This window comes from Tenrec ecaudatus, chromosome 10, assembly GCF_050624435.1.
Source record: "Tenrec ecaudatus isolate mTenEca1 chromosome 10, mTenEca1.hap1, whole genome shotgun sequence".
In the NCBI taxonomy this organism is placed as follows: Eukaryota; Metazoa; Chordata; class Mammalia; order Afrosoricida; family Tenrecidae; genus Tenrec; species Tenrec ecaudatus.
Genome location: NC_134539.1, coordinates 81,603,920 through 81,629,366, shown reverse-complemented (window position 1 = coordinate 81,629,366; position 25,447 = coordinate 81,603,920). Strand labels below are relative to the sequence as shown.

The window sequence follows — 25,447 nt, the reverse complement described above, 5'->3', positions numbered from 1 at the left end:
CTATTAAAATTATTTCCATTTACCTGATTGTTTAGAATTTCTTTCTTTCCACTGAATATTTTTGCATTTGATCTGGTTTTGTCTCTCTTTTCGGAGTCGTTCTAATCTTTGAGCTTGAAAAGAAATATTATAACTATAAGTTTGTCAATGAAAGTTTACTATAAACAAAGACATAATTAACTACCTCTATATGAATAAAGATGTTTTATATTGCATATGTAAGAAAAAGTCATAAAATTTTAAAGGTGGCACCCCTGAAAAGCAAATACCAACAAAAACATGAAAATATCCTTGATTTATAATTGAAATTAGAGGATATAAAACATTAATAGAGATCATAAAGATAGTATTAACATGGAAGAGAATAATAAAATGTGAAAACTTCTGTGATTAATATGACATTTCATTATATAAATCATTAATAACGGTCTTAAAGGAATTTTAATGCACAAATGAACTGAAGTGAATATTACATTACAGGAATAAAATTACTGTTATGAATTACTCTACCCGTTTCAAAAATTAAAGATAAATGAACTCAGACTAGACTATTAAAGTTTTAAATATAAAATCCTTTATCTAAAAATCATGAAAATTATAAAATGTCAAAGCTATATAAATTAGCATAGCTTTCCTTCAGTGGGCTGAAACAGTTTATAGGTAGTAAAATAAATGATTTGTATCTTTGTAACATTAGTCAAATCTTAAAAAGAACAATTTTTCTTTCATAAATTTTAAGATATGTTGAAAGGATTAAAAAGTAAATTCCTTGCACACTACCATACCCCAGAATCTCAATTAATTATACAACTACGAACTACTAAAGAAATTCCAACAACAAGAGTCCCCTAAAATTATGCTTTTGAAAATACAATACCACTGGCTGATCAACCTTCAAAAATCAGTGAGTTGATCATTTATAAAAATAATGTGTGGGACGCATTAATAACCAGTGAATATTAAGACCTCAATGGAAAAGAAAGTCACAATTGATACTACCTCTTGAAATTCGTTCTCTCATATCAGCTTCCTATATTGGTACAATGCTTTAAAAAAAAAAGAGCTAGGAGGCGGGGAGAATAAAGATCTATTATTTCTCTTTCAATCCACTGGCAAGGTTTGGAAACAAACATTCCTTCCCATCACACTGTGGTAGGGTACACTAAAAATGGGTCTTGCCAGAATTTAAACTGTGCTAGCAAAAGCATAACATTCTGACAGTGTCACTATATCTAACCAAATTCCACGGAAGAAAAATACATTCAATTGCAATTAATAAATGTGAAAGGTACAGCCAAAGTAATATAATCATAAAACTCTCAATTTAGCAGCCTTCTCCTACTAAAATGCATTTGACCTGTCATATAAGATATAATCTCAATAACTTGCAAGGAAGTCAGTTTCAACTAGAGAACTGAGAATCAATGGTTCTAAATTATATTCAAACCTTCACTCAAATCCCATTTTGATAAAAATTCCTTCAGATACTGGGAAATGTGATTAATTATTTCCATCAAGCGAGCAAATTATTCTTCGTGGATATCACAGAACACTGAAATCTGAACCAACATTAACTTGCCCTTTCACTGTAAGGCATATTCAGCTCGACCTGCAATGTCCCCTTCATGTCTATTTTACATTTGGACCACAGAAATAAGCATTTTCAATATTCCACTGTATTTCCTGCAATTGCTGTTGGTTAGAAAGCTGTGTTTTCTGAAAATCTAAAAAATAATAATTATTATCTCCTACTATACACTGTCATATGAAAACTATAATATGTATTTTAAAAAATGTATCTCCCTAAGTACAGGCCTTAGTTCACCATATTCCCCTTGTCAGGCTTCCAAAAATATACATTTAAAAATGGGCAAGACTAATGACTAAACTTACAAGGGGGTACCCCCCCCCCGCAAAAAAAAAAAAAACAGAATTGCCCTCTCCTCTCAAATCTATGTATATAAATTTTTTTACAAAATAACTTTATCACCTTCAAAGTACACTCCATTACACTTAATACATCTGTAAAATCTCCAATTCCATTCTTGGAAACATTTTTTAAATTCATCTGTTTGGAGGGCTGACAGTACCTCCTCATTTTTTTCTTCACATCTTCTGTGTCATCAAATCACTGTCCTTTCATGTCTCTTAATTCATGAAAGCAAAAAGAAGTCACATAGAGTGAGGTCAGGTAAGTAAGCAGTGTAGGGCAAGAAAGGTGTGCTGTTTTTTGCTAAAAAGTGGTGCGCTGAGATGGCTGCGTGAGCAGGTGCATTGTCGTGGTGGCAAAACCACTCCCATCTGCCACTAATCAGGCTTTTTCTGTCACACACTGTTACGCAATCTTTTCAGAACCTCTAAATAGAAAGCTTGATTAACAAACTGACCTGGTGGAACGAACTCCAAATGCACTATCCCCCTCACATTAAAAAAGAATATCAGGTTTTGGGGGGGATAACCAACCATCACATACATCAAAGTTGAGCACTTTAAACCACAAAAATCCAAGGACGGTGATCAATTTAAGTAAGCAAAGAGAATGTTATCAAAAACAGGGACACCTTTTTAAAAACACACCCAATTTAGAAATCCCTATTAAAACCAGTCCTAACAAATATTCACCTGCTACCCCACCTCAATTCCACCCCTAGCTCCTCCAGGAGCAAGAACTGTGTCAGGCAGCAGGCTGTTCTCCATGGCTGGTCACTTCTCTTTATTGTTCTTCATGAGGTAAACCTGAAATCTACCTCAATTTTAAATCTCCTGGAGCTGGTACTCTCTAAATACATGTGACGCAATGTCCCTTTCTATATGATGACCTTTGCAAAAGGGAAATCCTATTCAACCTTTTCTTCTATTTTGGACAGCATCATTACACAGCCTCTCTACATTCACATGTATGGGTCTATTAATACAGAGAAACTTTCCCATTAAAAACCTAAACAAACATTAAATTCTATAAAAAATTGTTTACTCATTTAAAGCTTAGAAGACATGACTAAAAGGCTATTGTTTACCTGTGTTTGAGCGTCTTCTAATACCAAAGTCCCAACTTGAGGTAATATCGACTGACTGGGCATAAATATAGCCCTGAGTTTCACCATTGCTTCCCTGAATTTCTGACCCACTGTCTCCAGGCATTGAAGGAAGATGAATCTTCTCTAGGTCAACATCATGATCAATGAGAACCATCTCACACATTCCCGTGTCATCACTGGTCACATGTGACTGTCGAATATGAGCTAGAATGATAGTTGGGTTGTCCAAGAAGGCCATCCTTGCTGTGGGCCAATTTCCTTTAAAGACTATTTTCTTCTCTTCATATTGTTTCACAGGCTCACCTACCTAGAAACATGATGTACACAGCAATATTTAAGAACAAGGCAGAAAACGATGAAATCATTTTTCAAACAAATTCAATGTGATGAAATGCTACCTTGAAAACCAACATTTCTCCCTGTATTTGTGAACTTAGAAAGACGAAGGCTATATGGAAAGGAATTGCTTATAAGCAAAAGAATATAGCTCTGGTCAATGAGCTCGCCATGGTGTCAGAGATCTGCTCTCAGAGTTCATCAGCCCCTCAAAGTGTATGACTACTGTTATAAATAGTAAATGATCCCCTCTATGGAGTCTTTGAATTACAAGGTCATGGGTGAACACATATTTTCTAGGTACAAATCTGTATTTCATCAGTTTGCAGGACCTCTTCCTGCCACATGGTTGTGAAGTGTCAAAAAGGGCACAAAGACAGTACTTTCTGAGTTACTAGGAATTTTACAAAAACTTATCAACAAGGTGATTTTGCTAAATAAACATATTATTGTTGTTCCTTCTCATTTAAAATCGTACTTGGCTTTTAAAAATAAAACATATTAATCAAACATGGTTGTTAAAAGATTAATTTATTTTAGAAACCTAATTATAAGACCTGCTTACTAAATTCTATTAAAACTGTAATGTTTACTCAGGAAACAGGATGGTACCTCTTCAGTTAACTAGGAATACACAGCAATGAGAATACTAAAGAACAATGGTTAGAAATACAGGCCTAGAGTCACATCTTGCATCTAATCCTAACCCTGTGATTTGCTACCTATGTAATCTTGACCAAAGTAACCTCTTTTTTCCATTAATAAAATAGGGGCATGGGAGGTTGCTGGATAAGAGAATATAAATTAGATAATGTAGGTAAAGGACTAAAGACAGTACCTCAATTAAATAAATGGTAGCAGCAATTAATAATGACAATGATAAAATATCATTACCAATTTCAGCTTCCAATTCCTGTGTAAAGAAATCCCAAAAATGTATGAGTATGTCATCCTTCTTTTAGTAAAATCAAGGCATATAAAATAATCCAAGGCTCCCTATATGTAGAACCTCTACAGGGCTTCTGGGTCACAGACTGCTTCTCCAAAACCATTACAAGTGCAAGGACTGTGGACGCTGAATTGATTATGTTCCTAAGCTTATGGTGCACTATCAAAAGAGATAGTGTCTGGGGTCTTAAAGGCTTGAAGATAAACAAGCAGCCATCTAGCTCAGAAGCAACAAAGCCCACATGGAAGAACACACCAGTCTGTGTGATCACGTGGTCCCGAAGGGATCAGTTATCAGGCATCAAAGAACAAAAAATCATATCATTGGGTGCACACCTCCGTGATACGATTGCCGAGGAAAAACAGGTGCATAAGCAAATGTGGCGAAGAAAGCTGTTGGTGCCCGGCTACCAAAAGAGATAGTGTCTAGGGTCTTAAAGGCTTGAAGATGAACAAGCGGCCATCTAGCTCAGAAGTAACAAAGCCCACATGGAAGAAGCACACCGGCCAGTGCGATCACGAGGTGCCAAAGGGATCAGGTAAAAGGCATCATCCACAAAAAAAAATACCATAGTGAATGAAGGGGGAAGTGCAGAGTGGAGACCCAAAGCCCATTTGTTGGCCCCTGGAGATCCCCTCACAGGCGGGTTTAGGGGAGGAGATGAGTCAGTCAGGGTGCGATACAGTACCGATGAAGAATACAGCTTTCCCCCAGATCCTGGATGCTTCCTCCCTACAACTACCATGATCCAAATTCTACCTTGCAAGACTGGATAGAGCAGAGGTTGTACACTGGTGCATATGGGCGCTGGAGGCACAGGGAATCCAGGGTGGATGATACCGTAAGGACCAGGGGTATGAGGAGTGATACTGGGAGAGTAGAGGGTGAGTGGGTTGGAAAGGGGGAACCGATTACAAGGATCTACATGTGGCCTAGGGGGTGGACAACAGAGAAGGGGGTGAAAGGAGACGCCGGATAGGGCAAGATATGACAAAATAATAATCTATAAATTATCAAGGACTCATGAGGGAGGGGGAGCAGGGAGGGAGTGGGGGGAAAGAGGACCTGATGCAAAGGGCTTAAGTGGAGAGCAAATGCTTTGAAAATGATTGGGGCAAAGAATGTGCAGATGTGCTTTACACAATTGATGTATGTATATGTATGAATTGTGATAAGAGTTGTATAAGCCCCTAATAAAATGTTTAAAAAAAAAGACCTAATAACATCAGATTTTCTCATCACTTGTTTTTTTCAGAAATGAAAAATGAGGGGCATTTAGTTAATAAATCATTAGTTAACAGATTTTTTAAAAATTTGCCTGAAAATGTCTACTGACACGACCAAGTGAGTCACTATAATAAAGATACTGAGATTAAGAGAGTGTTTAACTGAGCACCATCTCTAGTCAAGTGAATTAATCTTTTTTTAAGCATATTCATTGAGTACTGATGTTACATTGAGTAAATGAGAAATAAACCCAAAAGTATGTAAGGAAGTCAACTCTAAAGCAGTGCATAGCCTACTAGAGATATATTGGGGGCGGAGGGCGGGGGGGAGGCTTACAGTGGGAGTGGTTCTTGCAAGTGTCAAAATTTTTATATTTCTGTGGTCTCAGAAATTTAAATGTCAATTCACTATTTCACGTAAACTTATTTTTAAGAATTACAATTAAATTGTTGTAAAAATAAGAACTCATTACATAGCCACAAAGAAACATTTAACCACAGAACTGTGAATAAACCAATTATTTGTGTTTGTAACAGAACCATAGCATCACAAGTTACCAGAACTTCAAAGATCCTGGATGCAATCACAAGCTAACCTCACTTCATGAAAGCAAGGCAACTAGGTATCAGAAGAGGGGCAAGTGCTTTTAACTTCAAAAGGAATAATTCTCCCCTGCAAAAAAAAAAAAAAAAAAGGGTGGTGGTGGTGATAGAACTATAGCATTCAACAAGAAGCATACATTTTATGGGTGTTCTGGCACCGAAAGTCAAATGGTAAATCAGAAAAATAAAATAACAAAAATCGCCTAAGTACTCTCAAAATTTTTTCAGGAACATGGATCTTTTCTTATGAGGGTTTATGGGCAAACACATCCAAAAACACACACCAACTCCCTAACGTTATCTTTCTAGAATAGAGGTAGGAAAACATCCTAATACCAGCAGACATCTTCTCTACTAATAATCTAACTTCACACACTGAGAATCTGAAAAGGATCCATTCAACAAATATTTATTCTATATCCATTCTGATAAGAGAATTCCTACAGGGCTGCCCCTGAGAAACATCCTCTTCTTACAAGGATCTGAGAATTTAAGACTACATTTCACAAGGGGGAGGGACTCTAACACCACATCCCTTCTGACAATATAGTACTTACATATGGCAGACATTCAATAGATGTTCCTGCCTTCCAAGGACCATTCCAATTTTGTTGTAGAAAAAAAGTCACATGTGAGCATGTTCTATGTGAGCATGAATATAAAGCAACATTTGCCTTTGTTTATTAATACAAGAGCTTCTCTTCAATGCATCCTTCAAAATGACCACCTTAGGACATTCACTTATTCCAAAAACACTGCTTTCTACAACTCACAGAGCATTTTTTCGATGATCTCAGAGCAGCAAGGTATCACCTGAAGGTGGAATTGATTTCTAAGACAAAGCCATTCAGAATACAAACGAAAACAAGTTATTTTCTTGGACCAGTTGTCCAAAGATCAAAGAGATGAAATAAACTAATGTTGGCAGGGCCTCAGAGAAACAGGCACTCTCATGCACTGTGACAGAGAATGCAAATCAGGAGTATTTAGAAGGTAATCTGGTAATATCGATCAAAATGTAAAAAAAGGAATATCCTTTGACGCTGCAATCCCACTCCTAGGATTTGCCCTTAGGAGATAGTTGCACAGAAAACTTATCTCAGAATTGTATAAAGTACTGAAAGTCTGAAGTCACATAAGCATCCAGCAATAATGCATATGCTATGAGGTACACAGAGTACTATGCAGCCATTAAAAATACATGACAGATCCTATTTACTTACATAGAATATATGAATAAAATATGAGTAAAACAGAATCAAGAACATATACAGTAATAATCACATTTATGTAAAATGACTCATAAATATGGTGTCTCTTTATGCATATAAATGGATAGAGCAAATTTGAAGATAAGTCACCACAATTTTAAGTGTTTATTTCTTTAACAGTGAAGCTGGAAAGAGTAGTCTGAAATACTCTGGTCATATCACCCGGAGGAGCCAGTCCTAGACAAGGACATCATTCTTGGTAAAAGAGGGTCTATGAAAAGGAGGAAGACTCTAACAAGACGGACTACCACACAGGCTGCAACACTGAATAAACACATGGTAACAATTCTGAGGAGGGCTCCAGACCAAGCAGTTCCCTAACTGTGCGTTGTATCTTACTCCAATGTCATCTAACCCCATGCCATGCAACATCACGTCTGAGCATGAAGATTCACTTTCTTCTTAGGACTCGTCTATAGTGTTTTCAATATTTTTATAGTCAATATATATAACTTTTTTAAAAATATAAAGTTCTTAGTAATTTACAGTAAATATGGGTTTTAAAAAAATGTTTTTTAAAATACTACAAAATATTTTAAAATAACTCACCCAGCACCCCAAACTTTATCAGGGTTTAAATTAGTCTAAATCAGTGTTTCCCAAAGTGGACATACCACCTCCTAGGGGGCACTGGAACAATCCGAGGGGAGAGTTCAAAAGCAGATACATCTACTCTATCCTAGATTATGAGCTATAGTACAAAAGTTTGTTAAATGCCAGAAGGGAGCTGAGTTTTTTTATGGTTTTTTTTTCTTTTTTTTTCTGAAAAGGGACAGTAGGCCAAATCAGTTACCCGCTAATCTAAAGAATACTCTGAAATAGTTCACTTGGAAGACTATTTATTTATTTCAGTAAATTTGCCATGGGTCACATTTTAAGACTTTTATTGGGATTACTAGTTTCCCAAGAAGGATTCCTAAAGGCATTAGTATTCTGTGAGACACTAACAGATGTTCAACAAAAACAAAGATTCCACCATTAAAATAAGAAATACCTGACTAAATGAAGTTAAGGGAGTTTTCTTTCCACTGATGAATCACAGTAATCAAACTTTTTAAATTACTAATGTGTATTGTGTAGGGCCCCTAGTGGTGTAGTAGTTATGTACTGGGCTCCTAACTTCAAGCTCATCAGTTCAAAACCACCAGCTTCTCAAAGGAAGGAAGATGGAGCTTTCTACTCCCATAAAAAGTGATAGTCTCAGAAACAAACGGGGCAATTTGAACCTGTCTTCAAGGGTCACTTATGAGGCAGCATCAACTCCACAGCAGTTAGTGAGTGTATTCTGAATCTCCAAAGATAAGGAATTTCCATACAATATATCCCACGTATTTGACCCCTAACCACTTTTTCTTCTATTATGTGCCATTGAGTCAATTCTGACATTTTAGTAATCTTACAAGATAAAACCTGTCACATTAGCTATAATCTTTATGCAACAGATTATCTGCCAGGTCTTTTTTCTCTCATGAAGAGGTTAATGTGTTCAAACTACAGATACTTTAGTTAGCACCTAACCACTTTAACCACTGAGCCAACTGGGCTCCTACCACCTCCCTGCTAAAACATATCAATACACAAGGGTGAATACTGTTATGAAACCACAGTCTTTACTGAAGAAAAAAAACATAATGTGAAGCTATTGTTTCTCAACATCAAGAAGTAATTGGATATCAAGAAAACATCCCAGCCCCTTCTAAATCAAGTCCTAATCCAATACTAGTCCATAAATCCCTCTTCAGACACACAGCCATGAACAATGACACAAAATGTAGGAAGATTACAGGTTGGTGGGTGAAGAGTTTTATGGATCAAATGGCAGAAGCAGCATCACAGGGCTGGCTCAAGTCTCAGTGTGGCTCGCTGAAATAAAGGTGAAGGCAGAGAGTGGCCCGCCTCCAGTGAGCCATTTATCTCAGTGGTACCTCCAAAAGTGGTCATCAAGCTGTGGCCTAATTTACAGGCTAAATTCCACTCATTATCTTCTTATGGGTGCCATATTGGCACCCAAACTCTATCACAGGCCCAGATCCCCTGCAAACCACTGTTTTGAATGGCACCTTTTGAAAAGCCTTTAACAAGACTAAGTTACACATATTTCCAAGAGAACTTGTCTGCAGTCGTCCATTGATGGCAGAGATGTGTTACACACATTTTGTTTGGAGTAAGACAGTGCATATATAAACTTGAACCCCAGTAGTAATACTTTTTTACTTACCTTCATATAACACATGCTAGGAATATTACTCTACACTTTTGCAAATGCTGTTTCTTCTAACTATGAACATCTTCCCTGGATGTCTCAAATCCTTAATTATAACAGTCTGTTATATATGCCTTTAGGTTTCAGGTAAATACCTGCTCATCTAAGATGCCTGATTTTTCACTGCTTCTTTCTCCCACTGCAACCTATTCCTTCTCCTAGGTTCTATAAAGCATTTTTTTAAAAATGGAAGCAACAAGGATATTTCCCCTGGAGTAGGAGATGAGTAAAAGATATTCCAAAAGGACAAAGCTGTTTTAAAAGTGCACAATGGGTCTCCTTTTATATTTTATCCAGCCATTCAACAATTATTAATTGAAAATATACTCTGTGCTACATGTGGTTCCAAGTAAAATTTGGATGACATTACCACTTGACATACCTATTAGTGTTCATTACTGATCACATGAAACAAGACTGTGGTAAATCAGAATGTCCCTTAAACATTAGGGAAGAATCCTTATCAAGTCTTATTACAAGCATATTTTGATGATAACTCTATACACATTTACCAAACTTTATTTGCAATAGTTTACAGAAAATATAAGGTACAACATAGTAAAGAAAGAGAAGTAACAGAGGGGAAGAAATTTAAAATGAGTTCATACACTAGTGTATGTAAGTCAAATGCAGCACCCCAGACACAAGCAGTTATAGTGTACTGGTGGAACCCTGAGACCATGGCCCTTAATCATCCTTTCGGTTGGAATTGAACTCATCAATCAAAAAGTGGCTAAATTTTCAGCCAAACAGGCAGGATATGTTGTCAGGAGAGACCAGTCCGAAGAGAAGGTCATCATGCTTGGGAAAATAGAAGGGCAGTGAAAGAGAGGAAGACCCTCATTGGCATGGATTGACACAATGGCTGCAACAATGGGCTCAAAGATAGGAACAACTGTGAGATGGCGCAAGATTGAAGTATTTTATTCTGTTGTACACTGAGTCGCTATGAGTCAGAACCTAACCACAACATATGGTGAACAATCACAGGAGAGCTGTGTACTCCTTAGAGCAATCAACTATTCCAAATAAAAAGGGAGCACTTACCCAAGGACAAAGTTCAGAAGGTTGGCAGTTTAGGAAGGAGAAATGGGAGTGGAAAATACAAGGTAGAAGTGGGATGAGTAATATTATATCGCAAGGGTTGCAACCAATGACATGAAACAAAATGTATATGCATTGTCAAATGGAAAACTAGCTTGCTCTATAAATTTTCCCCCAATTCACAAGAAAAAAATTTACAGCTAACCTTAATTTACTGCAAAAACCAAAAGTTTGATAGGTTAATCCATATTGCCATCAAAACTATGAGACAGTTACTAATTAATGCCCTTTGTGGGTCTTTGTGAAAGATGTAAGATAGTCAATGTGTTATGTAATGGATTAGATCTTCATCCTCCCATCATTGATGCAATAATGTTTTTGTACAATAGTAAGAAATATAATAGACCAACAAAAAAAAGTAACCAGAATTTCACACATGAAAGGAGCTTGAGAGATCATACATTTATTGACCTGAAACCATAAAGGAAAGTTTAAATCGCCAGTTAGTTCTATTCAGTCTTTGGAAAATCCCAAGGAATTCATGACTTCAACAATACAGTCTACACCTGAAGTAGCTCCTTTCTTCTGATAGTCCTTCCAGCAGACAAATGAGCCCTCTCTAGACTTCTCCATTCCCTAAGGACTTAATGACAGGCAGCAAACAGAACTTTAAAATGCTCATGGACAGTCAATGGTTAAAAGGAAATTGCCCTTTCTTGAACTTTCCAAACACCATACCTACTCACTCTGCTAAGCCCACTGAGAGCCTATTCACCTGCAATCTGTGAAAACTTGTTTGAATAAGCAACAGCCTGAGGCTTCTCAAAGGTCTGCAAACTCCCAATCAAAAATTACTGCTGCCCCATCAATGTGTCATATAAATGTTGGCATGTTAATTGTGTATTTATAAGATTGTTAATGGTTAGTTAATTTACCTCCCACACTATTATTGTACTTGAAATGATTTAACGTCTGCTGAGGGAGTTAACAACATGTAACAGCATATGTGAGGTGTTTTTTTTTAACCTTTCCACACTATACCCCTACTTCGCATTAGGCAAGTTAAAGCTGACTCCTGTACAGGATTCCTGAGCACTCACATTTATTTTGCAAAACAAAGAATGCTCACAACTTAGGAAAACAAAAGCCTTTTTATTACATACAAAGTCACCTGTTTATAAAAACTAATAGATCTTGTCTTTTATTGAGATTTCAACTTTGATCTAGTTAAAGTTCAAAATTCATTATTTCCTGGAACTTGAAAATAACTGAAGTGACCATTAAAATAAAATGGACTTGAATGATTTCAAATCATTTTCTCTAACATTTTGCAATTTAACTCTAAATTAAACCTTCTTTTATTTTTTTCAGACTAGTAAAAGATGAGGCTACCATCCCACTTCAGGGGATTATAATCTTCTCTATGTGAATATGCCTAATTTCATTAAACAGTAAATAGTAAAACCATATTATCTAGAGTTTATTTTTCCTTTCACATTTTATTTCCATTCTTTGACTACTAGTACTTATGAGATTAAACTAAAACAGTAACAAAGAAATGCTTATAACATCTTTTGAAAAAAATGAGATCGATCTGAGTGGTAGGCACACACACACACACAAATTTTATAAGCTTCAGCATAGGCGTTCATACAAACTTAGAAACTCTACAGAGGAGTTAGAACATCTGCATGCAAAACCAAGAGAAGCAGGCAAGACACCAAAGGTTTCCAAAAGAAGCCACGGCCCCTCAAGGCTGAGAGGTGTTTTGTTCTGTTGTACTATGAATCAGAACAAACTTAACTGGATCTAACAGGCATTCCTTAAGTAGAAACTCAGGGGGAAATAGTACAGATAGCATTTACTAAGCTCTTACTGTGAACTGTACTACCATATATACTCCCGCAGAAGCCGAGTTTTTCAGCACATTTTTAATGCAGCTTTTATGGTAAAATTAGGTGCCTCGGCTGATATTCGGGTTGGCTAATACTCGAGTAATATGGTAATCACTTTTCATGTATCAACATTTTGAATCCTCACCATCACCCCAGGAGATAATTAGTAATATTATAACCATATTAAAGACTGGAAGGAGGGAGCGTATAGGGGATAAGTAACTTGCCTGAGGTCAGGTGATGGTACTTTAAAAGGCCATAAAATCTTTGCAGCTGAGGGGTTGGGGTTGGTATATTTCCCCATGCTATGAATCTGGCTCACACTGTGATGTAGTTTGTCTAAAGATTCTAGTATGGGGTCTGGGTGGTGCAGTGGCTAACCAAACGGCTCCTCAGGAGAAAGCCCATATTGGGCTGCGATACACATGGTTGGTAGTTCAAAACCACCAGCAACCCCCGAGGAAAAAAAAATTGTGGGCTTTTCTACTCCCGTAAACAGTTCCAGTCTCAGAAACCCCACAGGGAGTCGCTATCAGACAGCACTGACTCAATGGCAGAGATAGTGGAAAACACTGTGACTTATGAACCTTGGCCTAAAGAGGCTTTGCAGCTTTTGCTATCTCCTCCTCCCGGGAATACTTCCACATCACCTAAGGAAGGCAGAAATGAAAATCACCTGGAGATTCAGCCATCTCCATCATTCCACCTAACCCAGATGATGCACCCAAGAGTGACTGAGACAACCAGGAAGCAAGGCCTCCTCTACTATCAAATGTCTCTTTGCACCATTAACCTCCACAGGAAATGACTGAATCGTACCATCCACCCATATTCATTTAAAGGGAGTCTCACAGTAGGAACCTTGGTGTCATAACTAGTTGGACTGCTAACCACAAGGTCAGCAATTGTAATCAGCAGCTGCTCCCCAGAAGATGAAGCTCTCCATTCCTGTAAAGGATTACAATCTCAGAAACCCACAGGGGCAGTTTGGCCCTGTCCTAGAAGGTCACTATGAGTTGGAATCAACTAAACGGCAGTGAGTTCGTATAGTGCAATGCTTCTCAAACTTCTCCACAGATACACCTGAAGGGCAGAGTGACCATGAATCTAGATGTGCAAAAGGTCCACAGGACGTCACCTACAGCAACAAAGCTGAGGTCAAAAATACATGATTGTGTGAAGACAAAATGAGACTACCAATGAACGACTCAAAATTTATATTCTGCTCAATAGATATTTACCATAAGTATAAAGAACAATTGTAATCATTAACCACACAAAACTAGACATGAAGCACACATTAGATTAAATCTCTATTATAATAAACTGTATAAAACAATTAGTATTTTCAAAGTGTTTTGAAATCACATTAACTAACAATAGCTTTGAAACTTCAGAAAATTTAATCACCTCTAGAACTCTTACATGCCAACATTTCTACTAGCTTGGTGCAATGTAGCCCAAAATTATTTTTATAATTTGTATAGTCTGACATCACTGACATTTATGAAAACATATACTTATAGGTTTTACCTTAGGATCTCAGGTAAATTGTTTGCCTAGAATGAAGAATATAAAGCCAAAGAATACAAAGCCAAGGCTGCATCTCAATGTGAAATTATTAATGTAGGAGTCAAAAAATAAACTAGCATTCATTCAACTGCTTACCAAACATTCATTGATTTTATTCAATCAGCAAATATTTATTAACATTTTGTAGTGGGTACCTGAGATAAAATGCTGACAAATTTTTTAATGACTTGGCCACTGTTTTTATGGAAAACAAAGTGTATGGTAGGCAGAATTCTGAAATCCTTACCTCCTGGTACTCAGATCTTTGTGTACTCTCGTTCACCTCATATGCACATGTATTTTCAATCATATGCACATGTATTTGTATGCATATGTATCTTCAATCACCTCATATGCATGTGACAGTTGGACACAATCAGGAAGACTGAAGAATAATCCATACATTTGGATTTCAGTGCTGGTAAAGAATGTTGAAAGGACCAGGGACTGCCAAGAGAATAAATAGGTCTGTCTTGGAAGAAGTAAAGTTAGAATGCTCCTTAGAAGCAAGGATGGTAAGACTTTGTCCCACATATTTTGGAAATGTTATCAGGAGAGACCAGTCCCTGGAAAAGAACATTAAGATTGAAACAGTGGAGGGGCAATGAAAAGGAAGAAGGTCCTCAATGATGGACACAGTGTCTGCAACAATGGGTTCAAACCTAACAACAATTATGAGGATGGCACAGGAGTCGGCAGTGTTTTGGTCTTTTGTACATAAAGTTGCTGTGAGTCAAAAGTGACTAGATGGCATCTAACAACAATAGCAATATTCACCTGGAGCAACAGAGAAAGGAGAGTAAAGAACAAGACCAAGAAAAGGACTATATACCTAAATGCCTCCATGAATAACTGCCTCCTTGGCCATGAGACCAAAAAAACTGGATGGTGCCCAGCTCTATTAATGAACAAGATGGCCAAAGAGATTTTATAGAAAAATCTTGATGAAAGGAGGAAAGTACGGAACAGAATTTCACCTTTTCATTGACTCTAGACCTTCTGGAGCCATGGAGGCTAAATGAACCCCTAAAGCTGTTGCCCTGAGATAATCTGTAAACCTTAAACCAAATATATTCCTTGAAGTCTTGCTAAAACCAAACAATAAACTAACAGGTAAAAACTGTCCACCTTGAGCCTCATGCTTTTTGAGAACTATCTATATGGGATGAAACGGGCAACAACCATTAAAAAGATTACGTAAGAACCTTAAGGGGTAGTGAGTTTAGGTTGATGGGAAAGAACAATTTATAAAAGGTGACTGAATATTTATTCAATGTAATCAATGTCATGTACGTGTAGAAACTGTTAAATCAGTATGTTTTTATTAGGTATATTCTCGAAAGCAAAAACCTTCTGGAGCACAGTAGTTCCACTTTGACACACATGAGCTGTGAAAATTTTATATCACAGCCAACACTACTGAAATGTTTACTCTAGTTCTTGTCTATTAGTCTCTGGTTTAAGATAAATCTTGAAAGATGAAAAGTTGGTAGATTGGAAGAAAGGACAACATAACAGACAGAATAGATAGCATAAAACAAAGCACCCCTCAGGACCAGTGGTGAGAGTGCCGATACCTGGAGGGTGGAGGGAAGGTGGGGTAGAAAGGATAAACCAATTTACAAAGATCTACATATAACCTCCTCTCTGGAGGACGGACAACAGAAAAGTGGGTGAAGGGAGACTTCAGACAGTGTAAGGTATGACAAAATAAAATTTATAAATTATCAAGAGTATATGAGGGAGGGAGGAGCAGGGAAGGAAGGGGGGAAATGAGGAGCTGATACCAAGGGCTCAGGTAGAAAGCAAATGTTTTGAGAATGCTAAGGGAAACAAATGTACAAATGTGCTTGACACAATGGATGCATGTATGGATTGTGATAAGCGTTGTACAAGCCCCCCATAAAATTTTTTTTAAAAAAACAATAAACAGTAGAGTACATATTTTGTAACGGAAACTACAAGGCGTTCAAAGTTGCTGTTAAGGAAGGCTTTCAGAGAGACAGCAGTCATACAGAAAAGTAATCTTGATGGACAAAGTAAAGCTAGTTATGAGACTGTGACCAAAGTCTACAGAAGAGATTACTAGATCTGAAGTCACTGATAAAAGGTTATGAAGTCAAAAATCCATCAGGCGATAAAACTGGTGGGACTCAGTAACAAACACAGTGGCTGTGGAGAGGGAAGAAGGGAAACAGGAGCACAAATTAAGCTGTGAGCTCAAAGGAGGGGCAGGTCAGGTTAGCAGGCAGATGGGAGGGCAGGTGTTCTCCTTCAGGCACACTGAGCTTGAAATGTCTAGGGTTTACCCATCAAGCAGCCAGGCCTGAAAACCTGAGCCCAGGAGTGAGATCTGAGCAAGTTTAGGGGACAACAATATATGAAGTGGCAGATGATGTCATGGTATGAATGAGCTTACCCAAGAAGAATATGTAAGGGAAAATGAGCAATAATCAAGGGACAAATCTCAGGAAATAGCAATATCAAAAAGATGAACAGAGGAGAGAAGCTTTAAAAAGTAAAGTCAATTTTTGCTTAGATTCTAGATTTAGAATTCATCCTAAATTCATATATTTCTAAGCAGTTCCTTTCTTGACTGGTTTTTCTCTCTCTCTCTCTCTCTCATTCCCAAAAAAAAGTTCCAGCCACTGGACTGTGACAGGAAAGGGCTGTGAACTTTATTTGACTTATCACTAATGGCTCAATAAAATACTTGATACATATACATTAATGGAATTAACCTAGCTGTACAGAGAAAAATAGAGAACTTCCCATCTCTCAGGACAAGTGGGATCCTGGAATTCCTAGCCCTTAGAGGTGTTCCCAGCCCGCCCAGCCCAGCCCAGAGCAACATGGAATCTGGAAAAGCTGAAATGGGGTAGTCATCATATATTGCTGGTGTGAATGTAAAATGGTGGCACTTTGGAAGACAGCAATTCTAAAAAGGCTAGAGTACCACATGACCCATGAATTCCACTTCCAGGTACATATACCCCAAAAGAACTGAAGAAATGCTCACACAAAAGCCTGTACACAAATGTTCACAGTAGCATTATTCATAATAGTCCAAAAGTAGAAAGAACCCCAATGCCAAACAATTGTGGTTTATACTTGCAATGGAATATCATGTGAAGCACCAATAAATAGTAAAGCATGGATGAACCCTGAAAATGTTATGTTAAGTGAAAGAAGCCAGACAGAAAGGCCACATATAGTATGATTGACTCTCTTTATATAATGTCAATAGGCAAATCCACAGAGACAGAAATTAAATGAGTGACTGCAAAGGCCGGAGGGGAAAATAACAAGGGGTGACTACCAATGGGTACAGCGTTTCTTTTTAGAGTGATCAAAATGTTCTGGCAGTAGATATCAATGATGGTTACATAATTTAATGAATACTCTAAAAATAAAGAATTTTAGTGTATATGAATTATATCTCAATTAAATACAAAACTTTTAAAGGCACAGAAAGGGGATAGAAATCTAGAAAGACCAGAATCCAGGATAGCTCAAGAGGTTCAATAGAAGAATGCCAACAAAGGACTACAATGAAGGCAACATGACTATACAAATTTAAAACTAATTTGTAATATAGGTTGTTTATAATCAAAGAGATGTTCACTTTTCTGGGGGAAAATGTTTCCCAATCTTTTTCTGGAGCTGGGAGGGGGGTGCACCTTCATATTGTAAATGGCTCCAAGTGGAGGTACTTCTACCTACTACCCTAGTACCACTGTCATTAGGTTGATTTTGGCTCATGGTGACCTCACATGTGTCAAGAGAAGAACGATACAGTTTTCAAGGGATTATACTGCTAAAGCAGATAGCTTGTCTTTTCTTCCAAGGCACTGCTGGTGGACTCAAACCCCCAACCTTGTAGTTAACAGCTGAGCAATGAACCATTTGCACATTTTTATTTCAGGGAGATTAAATTCTAGTGGAATCCTAACAGAACTGACTTAGCTAAGGCAAATCTTCTTAGGTTGGAGGACCTCTATCAGAGACCCAGATAATGCGCATAGCTACACCACAAGTTCAGGTGTTACAAGTTAACACAATGCCTGTCACAGGCTACTGAGCTCCTGGTAAAACCACAAAAAAAAAAAACAAAAAAACGAACACACTGCCATTCAGTCAGCATCAACTCATAGCAACTCTTTAAGGCAGAGCAGAATTGCTCCACAGGGGTTCTGAGATTAAATCATTTTTTAATCCCTTTATTGGGGGCTCATACAGCTCTTATCACAATCCATACATTCATGTGTCAAGCACATTTGTACATTTGTTGCCATCAACATTTTCAAAACATATTCTTTCTACTTGAGCCCTTGGTATCAGCTCACTTTCCCCCCCTCCCTCCACCACCCTCTCTCCCTCACCCTTGATAATTTACAAATTATTTTTCATGTCTTACAGTGTCCAACATCTCCCTTCACCCACTTTTCTGCTGTCCGTACCCCAGGGAGGGAGTTACATGTAGATCATTGTGATCCGTTCCCTCTTTCTCCCCTTACCTTTTCCTTACCCTCCTGCTACCGCTACTCTCATCACATTTTTGGTCCTGATGGGTTTATGTCTTGGATTCCCTGTATTTCCAGCTCTTACCTGTTCCCATGCACATGCTCTGGTCTAGCCAGGTACAGTAGATTTGGGGGTCATGAGAGTGTAGGGGGAGAAAGCATTAAAGACCTAGAGGAAAATTGTATGTTTCATCAGTGCTATACTGTACCTCTTCCTTTTGACCCTTTAGGAGGGGGTTGTTCAACTGTCTACATATGGGCTTTGGCTCTCCACTCCACACTCGCCCTCATTCAGATTGATAGGATTTTTAGTTCTGGGTCTTTGATGCCTGATCCCTAATCCCATCAACACCTCATGATCACACAGGCGGATAAGCTTCCTCCATGCGGACATTGTTGCTTCTCCACTAGATCGCCATTTGTTCATCGTCAAACCTTTAAGACTCCAGACGCTGTATCTTTTGATAGTCGGGCACCATCAGCTTTCTTCATCACATTTGCTATACACCCATTTTGTCTTCAGCAATCGTGTCAGGAAGGTGAGCATCACAGAATGCCAGGTTATTAGAACAAAGTGTTCTTGCATTGAGGGAGTACATGAGTAGAGGCCCAATGTCCATCTGCTACATCGATACTTAATATATAAATATATGTACATAGAGCTACTTCCCAATCGGTATATATAAATATTTTTACATATGTACATACCTGTATTTAGACATCTATAAATTCCCTTTGCCTCCTAGTTCTTTCCTCTTGTCTCACTATCATGTCCGGCCTTCATTAGGGTTTCAGTCATTCCTCTCAGTTACACTGCCTTTAATCAAGCCCTACTGGGCAACCTACACCCTCCCTGCCATTGATTTTAGATCACTTGTTGTTCCCTTGTCCCTGGGTTCCTTAACATCTACTTCCTTTCCCTACATCCCCTGACCCATGTCCCCCACCAACCGTCAGTCCTATTGCTTTCTCCTCCAGATTGTTTATCCTACCTATCTTATCTAGATAGGTATTCCGAGACAATAAAAAGCACAAACACAAGGCAGAGCAAAATAAAACCAAAAAACCAAACAAGAAAAAAACCAAGACCCAAAAAAAAAAAAAAAGCCTATAAATAGTTCCAGGTCTGTTTGTTGACCTTTAGGGGTGTTTTCCAGTCAAGTCCGAAGGGGTGACACACCCTGGCCCCAAAGTCTAATTTTGGTATTCCCTAGGGACTTCATTGCTTTGCTCCCCTTGCTGCTCTGTTGCATGCCCTTAACATTTCAAACCCAGTGTGGGGGGGGGGGGGGTCAGATCGGGCACAATTCCCTCACTGTGCTTCCAGTGTTGTCCCTCAGCAATATGGGTCAGTGAGGGATGTCGTGTCTCATGGTGGGGCCAGCTCTATAATCCTCTCTGTGCATTAGGTGCTCTTAGTGGGAATATTGCCCTCTAGGTTTGGTGGGGCAAGATGTGTTCCACTCTCTCTCCTTCCCTCTTCATTTGCTCCTGTACGGCTAAATCTTTAAGACACCAGCAGCCTCATCTATCTCACAAAGAGCAGCTGGTGGGCTTGAACCACTGAACTTGCAGATAGCAGCCCAATGCACAATCTACTGTGCCAACATGTATCCTTGTGCACATGTTCTTGAGGAGTAACTCTCCTCTTCACTTTGAATAAACTGAAGGGGACAAAACAGGAAGGAAAACCTGCTATGATGGAAAACCACAAAGGCTTTGAAAAGCTAAAGTATTGGGGCATGATCCCAACTCCATGACATCAGTAGTTTAAAAAATTGGGAATACCATGATTTTTCTGTGTCTTGGTTTCACAGTCCCTTTTTTTTTCTCCACAAATCTGTCATCCCAGTGTTGGACCCAAAGGTAACACTCAAATGTTAGTACCCTTCCAAATTTACCAGAACAAAAAGCATTTACCAGTGTTGACTCTTGATGGACTGACATAGAGGAATTTGGAATTATTCCCCCAAAAAATGGAATTTGGAATTATTCCCCAAAAGCTATATATCTCTTTTTTTATATATAAAACCTAATCACCTGTGGCAGGCCTGGTAGGGAATGATCAAGGGTAAGGTAACGAAGAGGTATAGCTGAAACCCAGCTGGGGACGGAGCATGATAGTGGGACAGGAGGAAAATGAAGGGAAATAGAGGAAAGAGCTAGGAGGCAAAGGGCATTTATAGAGGTCTAGACAAAGACATGTATATATGCAAATATACATATATATATGAGGATAGAGAGATAGATCTATGTGCCTATATTTATAGGTTTAGTATTAAAGTGGTGGAAGGACCTTGGGCTTCTACTCAAGCAGTCCCTCAATGCATGAATACTTTCTTCCATTAAATTGGCATTCTATGAAGCTCACCCTTCCAACACAACTGCTGAAGCCAAAGCGGGTGAACAAGCAAATGTGGTGAAGAAAGCTGATGGTGGCCGGCTATCAAAAGATATAGCATCTGGGGTCTTAAAGGCTTGAAGATAAACAAGCAGCCATCGAACTCAGAAGGAACAAAGCCCACACAGAAGAACACACCAGCCTGTGTGCTCACATGGTTCTGAAGGGATCAGTTATCAGGCATCAAAGAACAAAATATCATATCACTGGGTGCACACCTCAATGATACGATTGCTGAGGACAAATGGGTGCATAAGCAAATGTGAAGAAAGCTGATGGTGCCCAGCTATCAAAAGAGATAGTGTCTGGGGTCTTAAAGGCTTGAAGGTAAACAAGCAGCCATCTAGCTCTGAAGCAACAAAGCCCACAAGAAAGAAGCACACCAGCCTGTGTGATCACGAGGTGCCACAGAGACCAGGTATAAGGCATCATCAGAAAAAAAAAAAATCTTACCATAGTGAATGAAGGGGGAAGTGCAGAGTACAGGTCCAAAGCCCATTTTTCGGCCACTGGAGATCCCCTCACAGAGGGCTCTAGGGGAGGAGATGAGTCAGTCAGGGTGCGATGTAGCACCGATGAAGAATACAGCTTTCCTCCAGTTCCTAAATGCTTCCTCCCCCCGACTATCATGATCCGAATTCTATTTTGCAAGTCTGGATAGAGCAGTCGGATGTACACTGGTGCAGATAGGAGCTGGAGGCACAGGGAATCCAGGGTGGATGATACCTTCAGGACCAGGGGTGTGAGGGGCGATACTGGGAGAGTAGAGGGTGAGTGGGTTGGAAAGAGGGAACCGATTACAAGGATTTACATGTGACCTCCTCCCTGGGGGAGGGACAACAGAAAAGGGGGTGAAGGGAGACGTCGGACAGGGCAAGATGTGACAAAATAATAATTTATAAATTATCAAGGACTCATGAGGGAGGGGGAAGCGGGGAGGGGAATGGAAATGAGGACCTGATGCCAAGGGCTTAAGTGGAGAGCAAATGTTTTGAGAATGATGAGGGCAATGAATGTACAAAAGTACTTACACAATTGATGTATGTATGGACTGTGAAAAATGTTTTTAAAAAAAAAAAAAACCTTATCACCTTCAAAGTACTCTCCATGACACTTAGTACATTTGTCAAATCTGCAATTCTATTCTTGGAGACATTTTCCAAACTCATCTGTTTGGAGGGCTGACAACACCTCCCTTATTTTTTTTCTTCACTTCTTCTACATCATCAAATTGCTATCCTTTCATGTTTCTCTTCATTAGCGGAAACAAAAAGAAGTTGCACAGAGCAAGGTCAAGTAAGTAAAGTGCATGAAGCAAGAGAGGCATGCTATTTTTTGCCCCAAACTGGCACACTGAGATGGCTGCGTGAGCAGGTACATTGTTGTGGCAAAACTAGTGGCCCATCTGTCACAAATCAGGCCTTTGTTTTGTTGCACACTAACGCTATCTTTTCAGAATCTCTAAACAGAAAGCATGATTAACAGTCTGACCAGGTGGAATGAATTCCAAATGCACTATCCCACACACAAAGAAACAAATGAGCATCATTCTTGAGCTTTGATTTCATTTGATGAGCGTTCTTTTTTGGGGGGGAAGAGGGGGCAAGGTGATCTTGGCATCTTCTACTGGCTCAATTGATGTTTGCTTTTGGGGTCAAAAGAATAGCTCCATGTTTCCTCACAGGAGTAATGACCTTGAGGAAAAAAAGTCTGAGTTGTTCTGGTGCTGTTCTTTTAAAGTTTGGCATGTTTACAATCAATGCCCTTTTTCTTGGTCAGACAGTACCTGAGGCACAAATTTCGCAGTGACCCACCTCATACCCAAATCTTCTGTTACCATTCACTGAACCGAGATCCAAATATTCCAAACGACTTCCTTATCTCTTCAATGGTGTCTTCGTCAGTCTTTGAGCACAATTGCACAAATTTTGCCAAAATTTTCATCTGTTCAGGAAGTCAATAGACGTTCAGAACGAGGTCTGTCATCAATCAACATTTCACCTTTTTGGAAATGAGGAAAAAAAACCACTCATACACTTGAGTTTTTCCTATAGCGCAGTCCTTGTAAGCTGTGTTTAGCATCACAATGGTTTCTGTGGCGTTTTTTCTGATCAGGAAACAAAATTTCACAGTCACATGCTGTTCTCTTAAATCGGCCATCACAAAAAAAAAAAAAAAAAAAGGTTTGAACAAAACTGCTTTTATGAAAAAAATTACTTTGACCAGAGAGAAACTTCCCAGGCAATGCCACTGGGTACCCTAACCCAGAGCCAGTTGCAGGAGGCTTGTGTAGCAGGGGAAAATGCATACTACGGAAGCTCTGCCAAGCGGAGCATTTCTCTGTGTTTGTTTTGAGGTACCCCTCGTATTCTTAGTCTTCAATAAATGAGAAAACAGAAAGCCCAAGGCAGAATCCTTGACTCTTTTTGCTTATGAAGGCTAAAACCACTTAATTTCCAACCCTGTGCATCCTATCTCTCCTTATTCTCTCTCGCCAGTGTTGTTCTCTTCCTCACCGTAACGTCAATGCACTCGTATCTCTTGCCTAGGTTACTGAGATCATTTCCTATCTGCCTCAAAATCTGACAATGACTTCCCAAACGCCTCAGAAGAGCTAAACCTTGACTACCTCTGTAGCCTCATCTTCTTCTCACTCCCCCTCGTAGGTCTCCTCCAGTCAAACTGAACTTTGTGTTTCCTTCAATACTTGATCCATATATTCATTCTGTTTGTGAACAACTTTGTCTGTCCTTTCACTTAGCTCAGACATCACTTTTTCCTTCCCTCTTTACATTCCAATATAGGTATCATTTACCCTCACACTGCCTAATCTGATCATATTAAGCCCAGAGTAAGTACCCACCTACATTTATTCTTACTCTCACTACTTCAACTGTCTAACCTTCAACAGTCTCATAGGACTGAGAGTCCTACTGAGAGCAGGAGCCAGCCATCGCTATCATTTTCATATGCCTTATAGATAATGTATAGACAGATAGATAAAGATTCAGTAAATGCTGACTGAATGATTACAATAAAGTAATTTTTATTTACTACTATCTCAATGGAAATAGTGCAGACTCTGGTGTTAAAAAGTACACATAAGATAAATTACAAACATTATGCCGAAAATAGCCCAAAATCATTTTTCTAAGCTTATGGTCCTCACAAAAGAATGTTAGCTGTCCTTGACAAAAGCAGTGCCTACTCCAACTAGTTTACCAAGTGAAAGTTACTGTGAAATACTTCAAATTCCATTAGACTGTTATGGCCTTGAGAAGAGAATGCTCCAAGCACAGACTAGTGGACAGAAGGTACAAATACACTCTGATGCATGATGACTACGTAAGAAAGTCTACTGAAAACTGAACACATTTGGCTGAAGTCATTAGAAAAGTTCAGATCCTGTAACATATTTATAAGGCCCACATATAAATGTTAGAGGAAAAGAAAAGTGAGATATCAGACAATAATTTATAATTTTATACATAGGTAGCTATGTAAGCTAAACAGGTATAGGATGATATGTGGGAGTACAAGCACAAATATATAAGGGTTTGGCAGAGGATATTTCTACATATATAGTTGCATGTGCTACAACTAAATCCAGGTATAAAATACAATATACACGAGGTAAAGTTATAGAATCTTCTTAGCCATAACCAAACACTTGGAGGAGCTGAGTGGTTGGGCTTGAAGGCTTAGAACCATAGTGTTAGGAGACATCTGGGTCACCTGGCCTAACCTAGTCCATAAAGGCAATGTTCTATATCCTACTTTTGTGAGTTGTGAGAAAGGTCTTAAAAGCTAGTCAACACAAAGATCTTATTACTAAAATCTACAATACTCTGCTAGCTTCCAAAAAGAAAAAACTAATTGCCCACTTGAGAGGTGGGCAAAGAACTTTAACAGAAGTTTCACAGGGGCAGAAATCAGAATGGCCAATAAACATATGAGAAAAGGTTCCCGATCTTTAGCCATAAGAGAAATGCAAATTAAAACGACACTGAGGTACCACCTAACACCCTGAAAGTTTGCCCAATTAAAAAAATCAGAAAGCAACAAGTGTTGGAGGGGCTGTGGAGAGACAGGAACTCTCATCCACTGCTGGTGGGCTTGTAAGTATATATGACCATTATGGAAATCGATCTAGCAATATCTAAAACAGATGGAAATCGAGTTACCATATGACCCAGCAATCCCCCTACTGGGCATATACCCAGAAGAGGCAAGAAACAAACCAAGGCCAGGCATCTGTGCTCCAATGTTCATTGCGGCACAGTTCACAATTGCAAGGAGCTGGAAGCAGCCCAAATTTCCATCAAC

General features: G+C 38.7%; 1 protein-coding gene across 5 annotated transcripts in view; it reads right to left on the bottom strand.

Moving 5' to 3' along the window:
• MAPKAP1 (MAPK associated protein 1) overlaps positions 1-25,447 on the bottom strand; it is a 304,461-nt gene that overhangs the window by 264,861 nt on the left and 14,153 nt on the right. For 2 of the 5 annotated variants that reach the window (XM_075560781.1, XM_075560778.1), the window contains exons 2-4: positions 21,575-21,654; positions 3,018-3,345; positions 24-113 (exon numbers count right to left, since the gene is read on the bottom strand). The exons of 1 other annotated variant lie outside the window; for it this stretch is intronic. In XM_075560781.1, coding sequence (XP_075416896.1) covers positions 24-113; positions 3,018-3,345; positions 21,575-21,577 — 421 coding nt within the window. In that variant the 5' untranslated portion in view covers positions 21,578-21,654. The remainder of the gene's footprint in view (positions 1-23; positions 114-3,017; positions 3,346-21,574; positions 21,655-25,447) is intronic. 2 more of the 5 variants (XM_075560780.1, XM_075560779.1) reach the window with 1 other exon arrangement.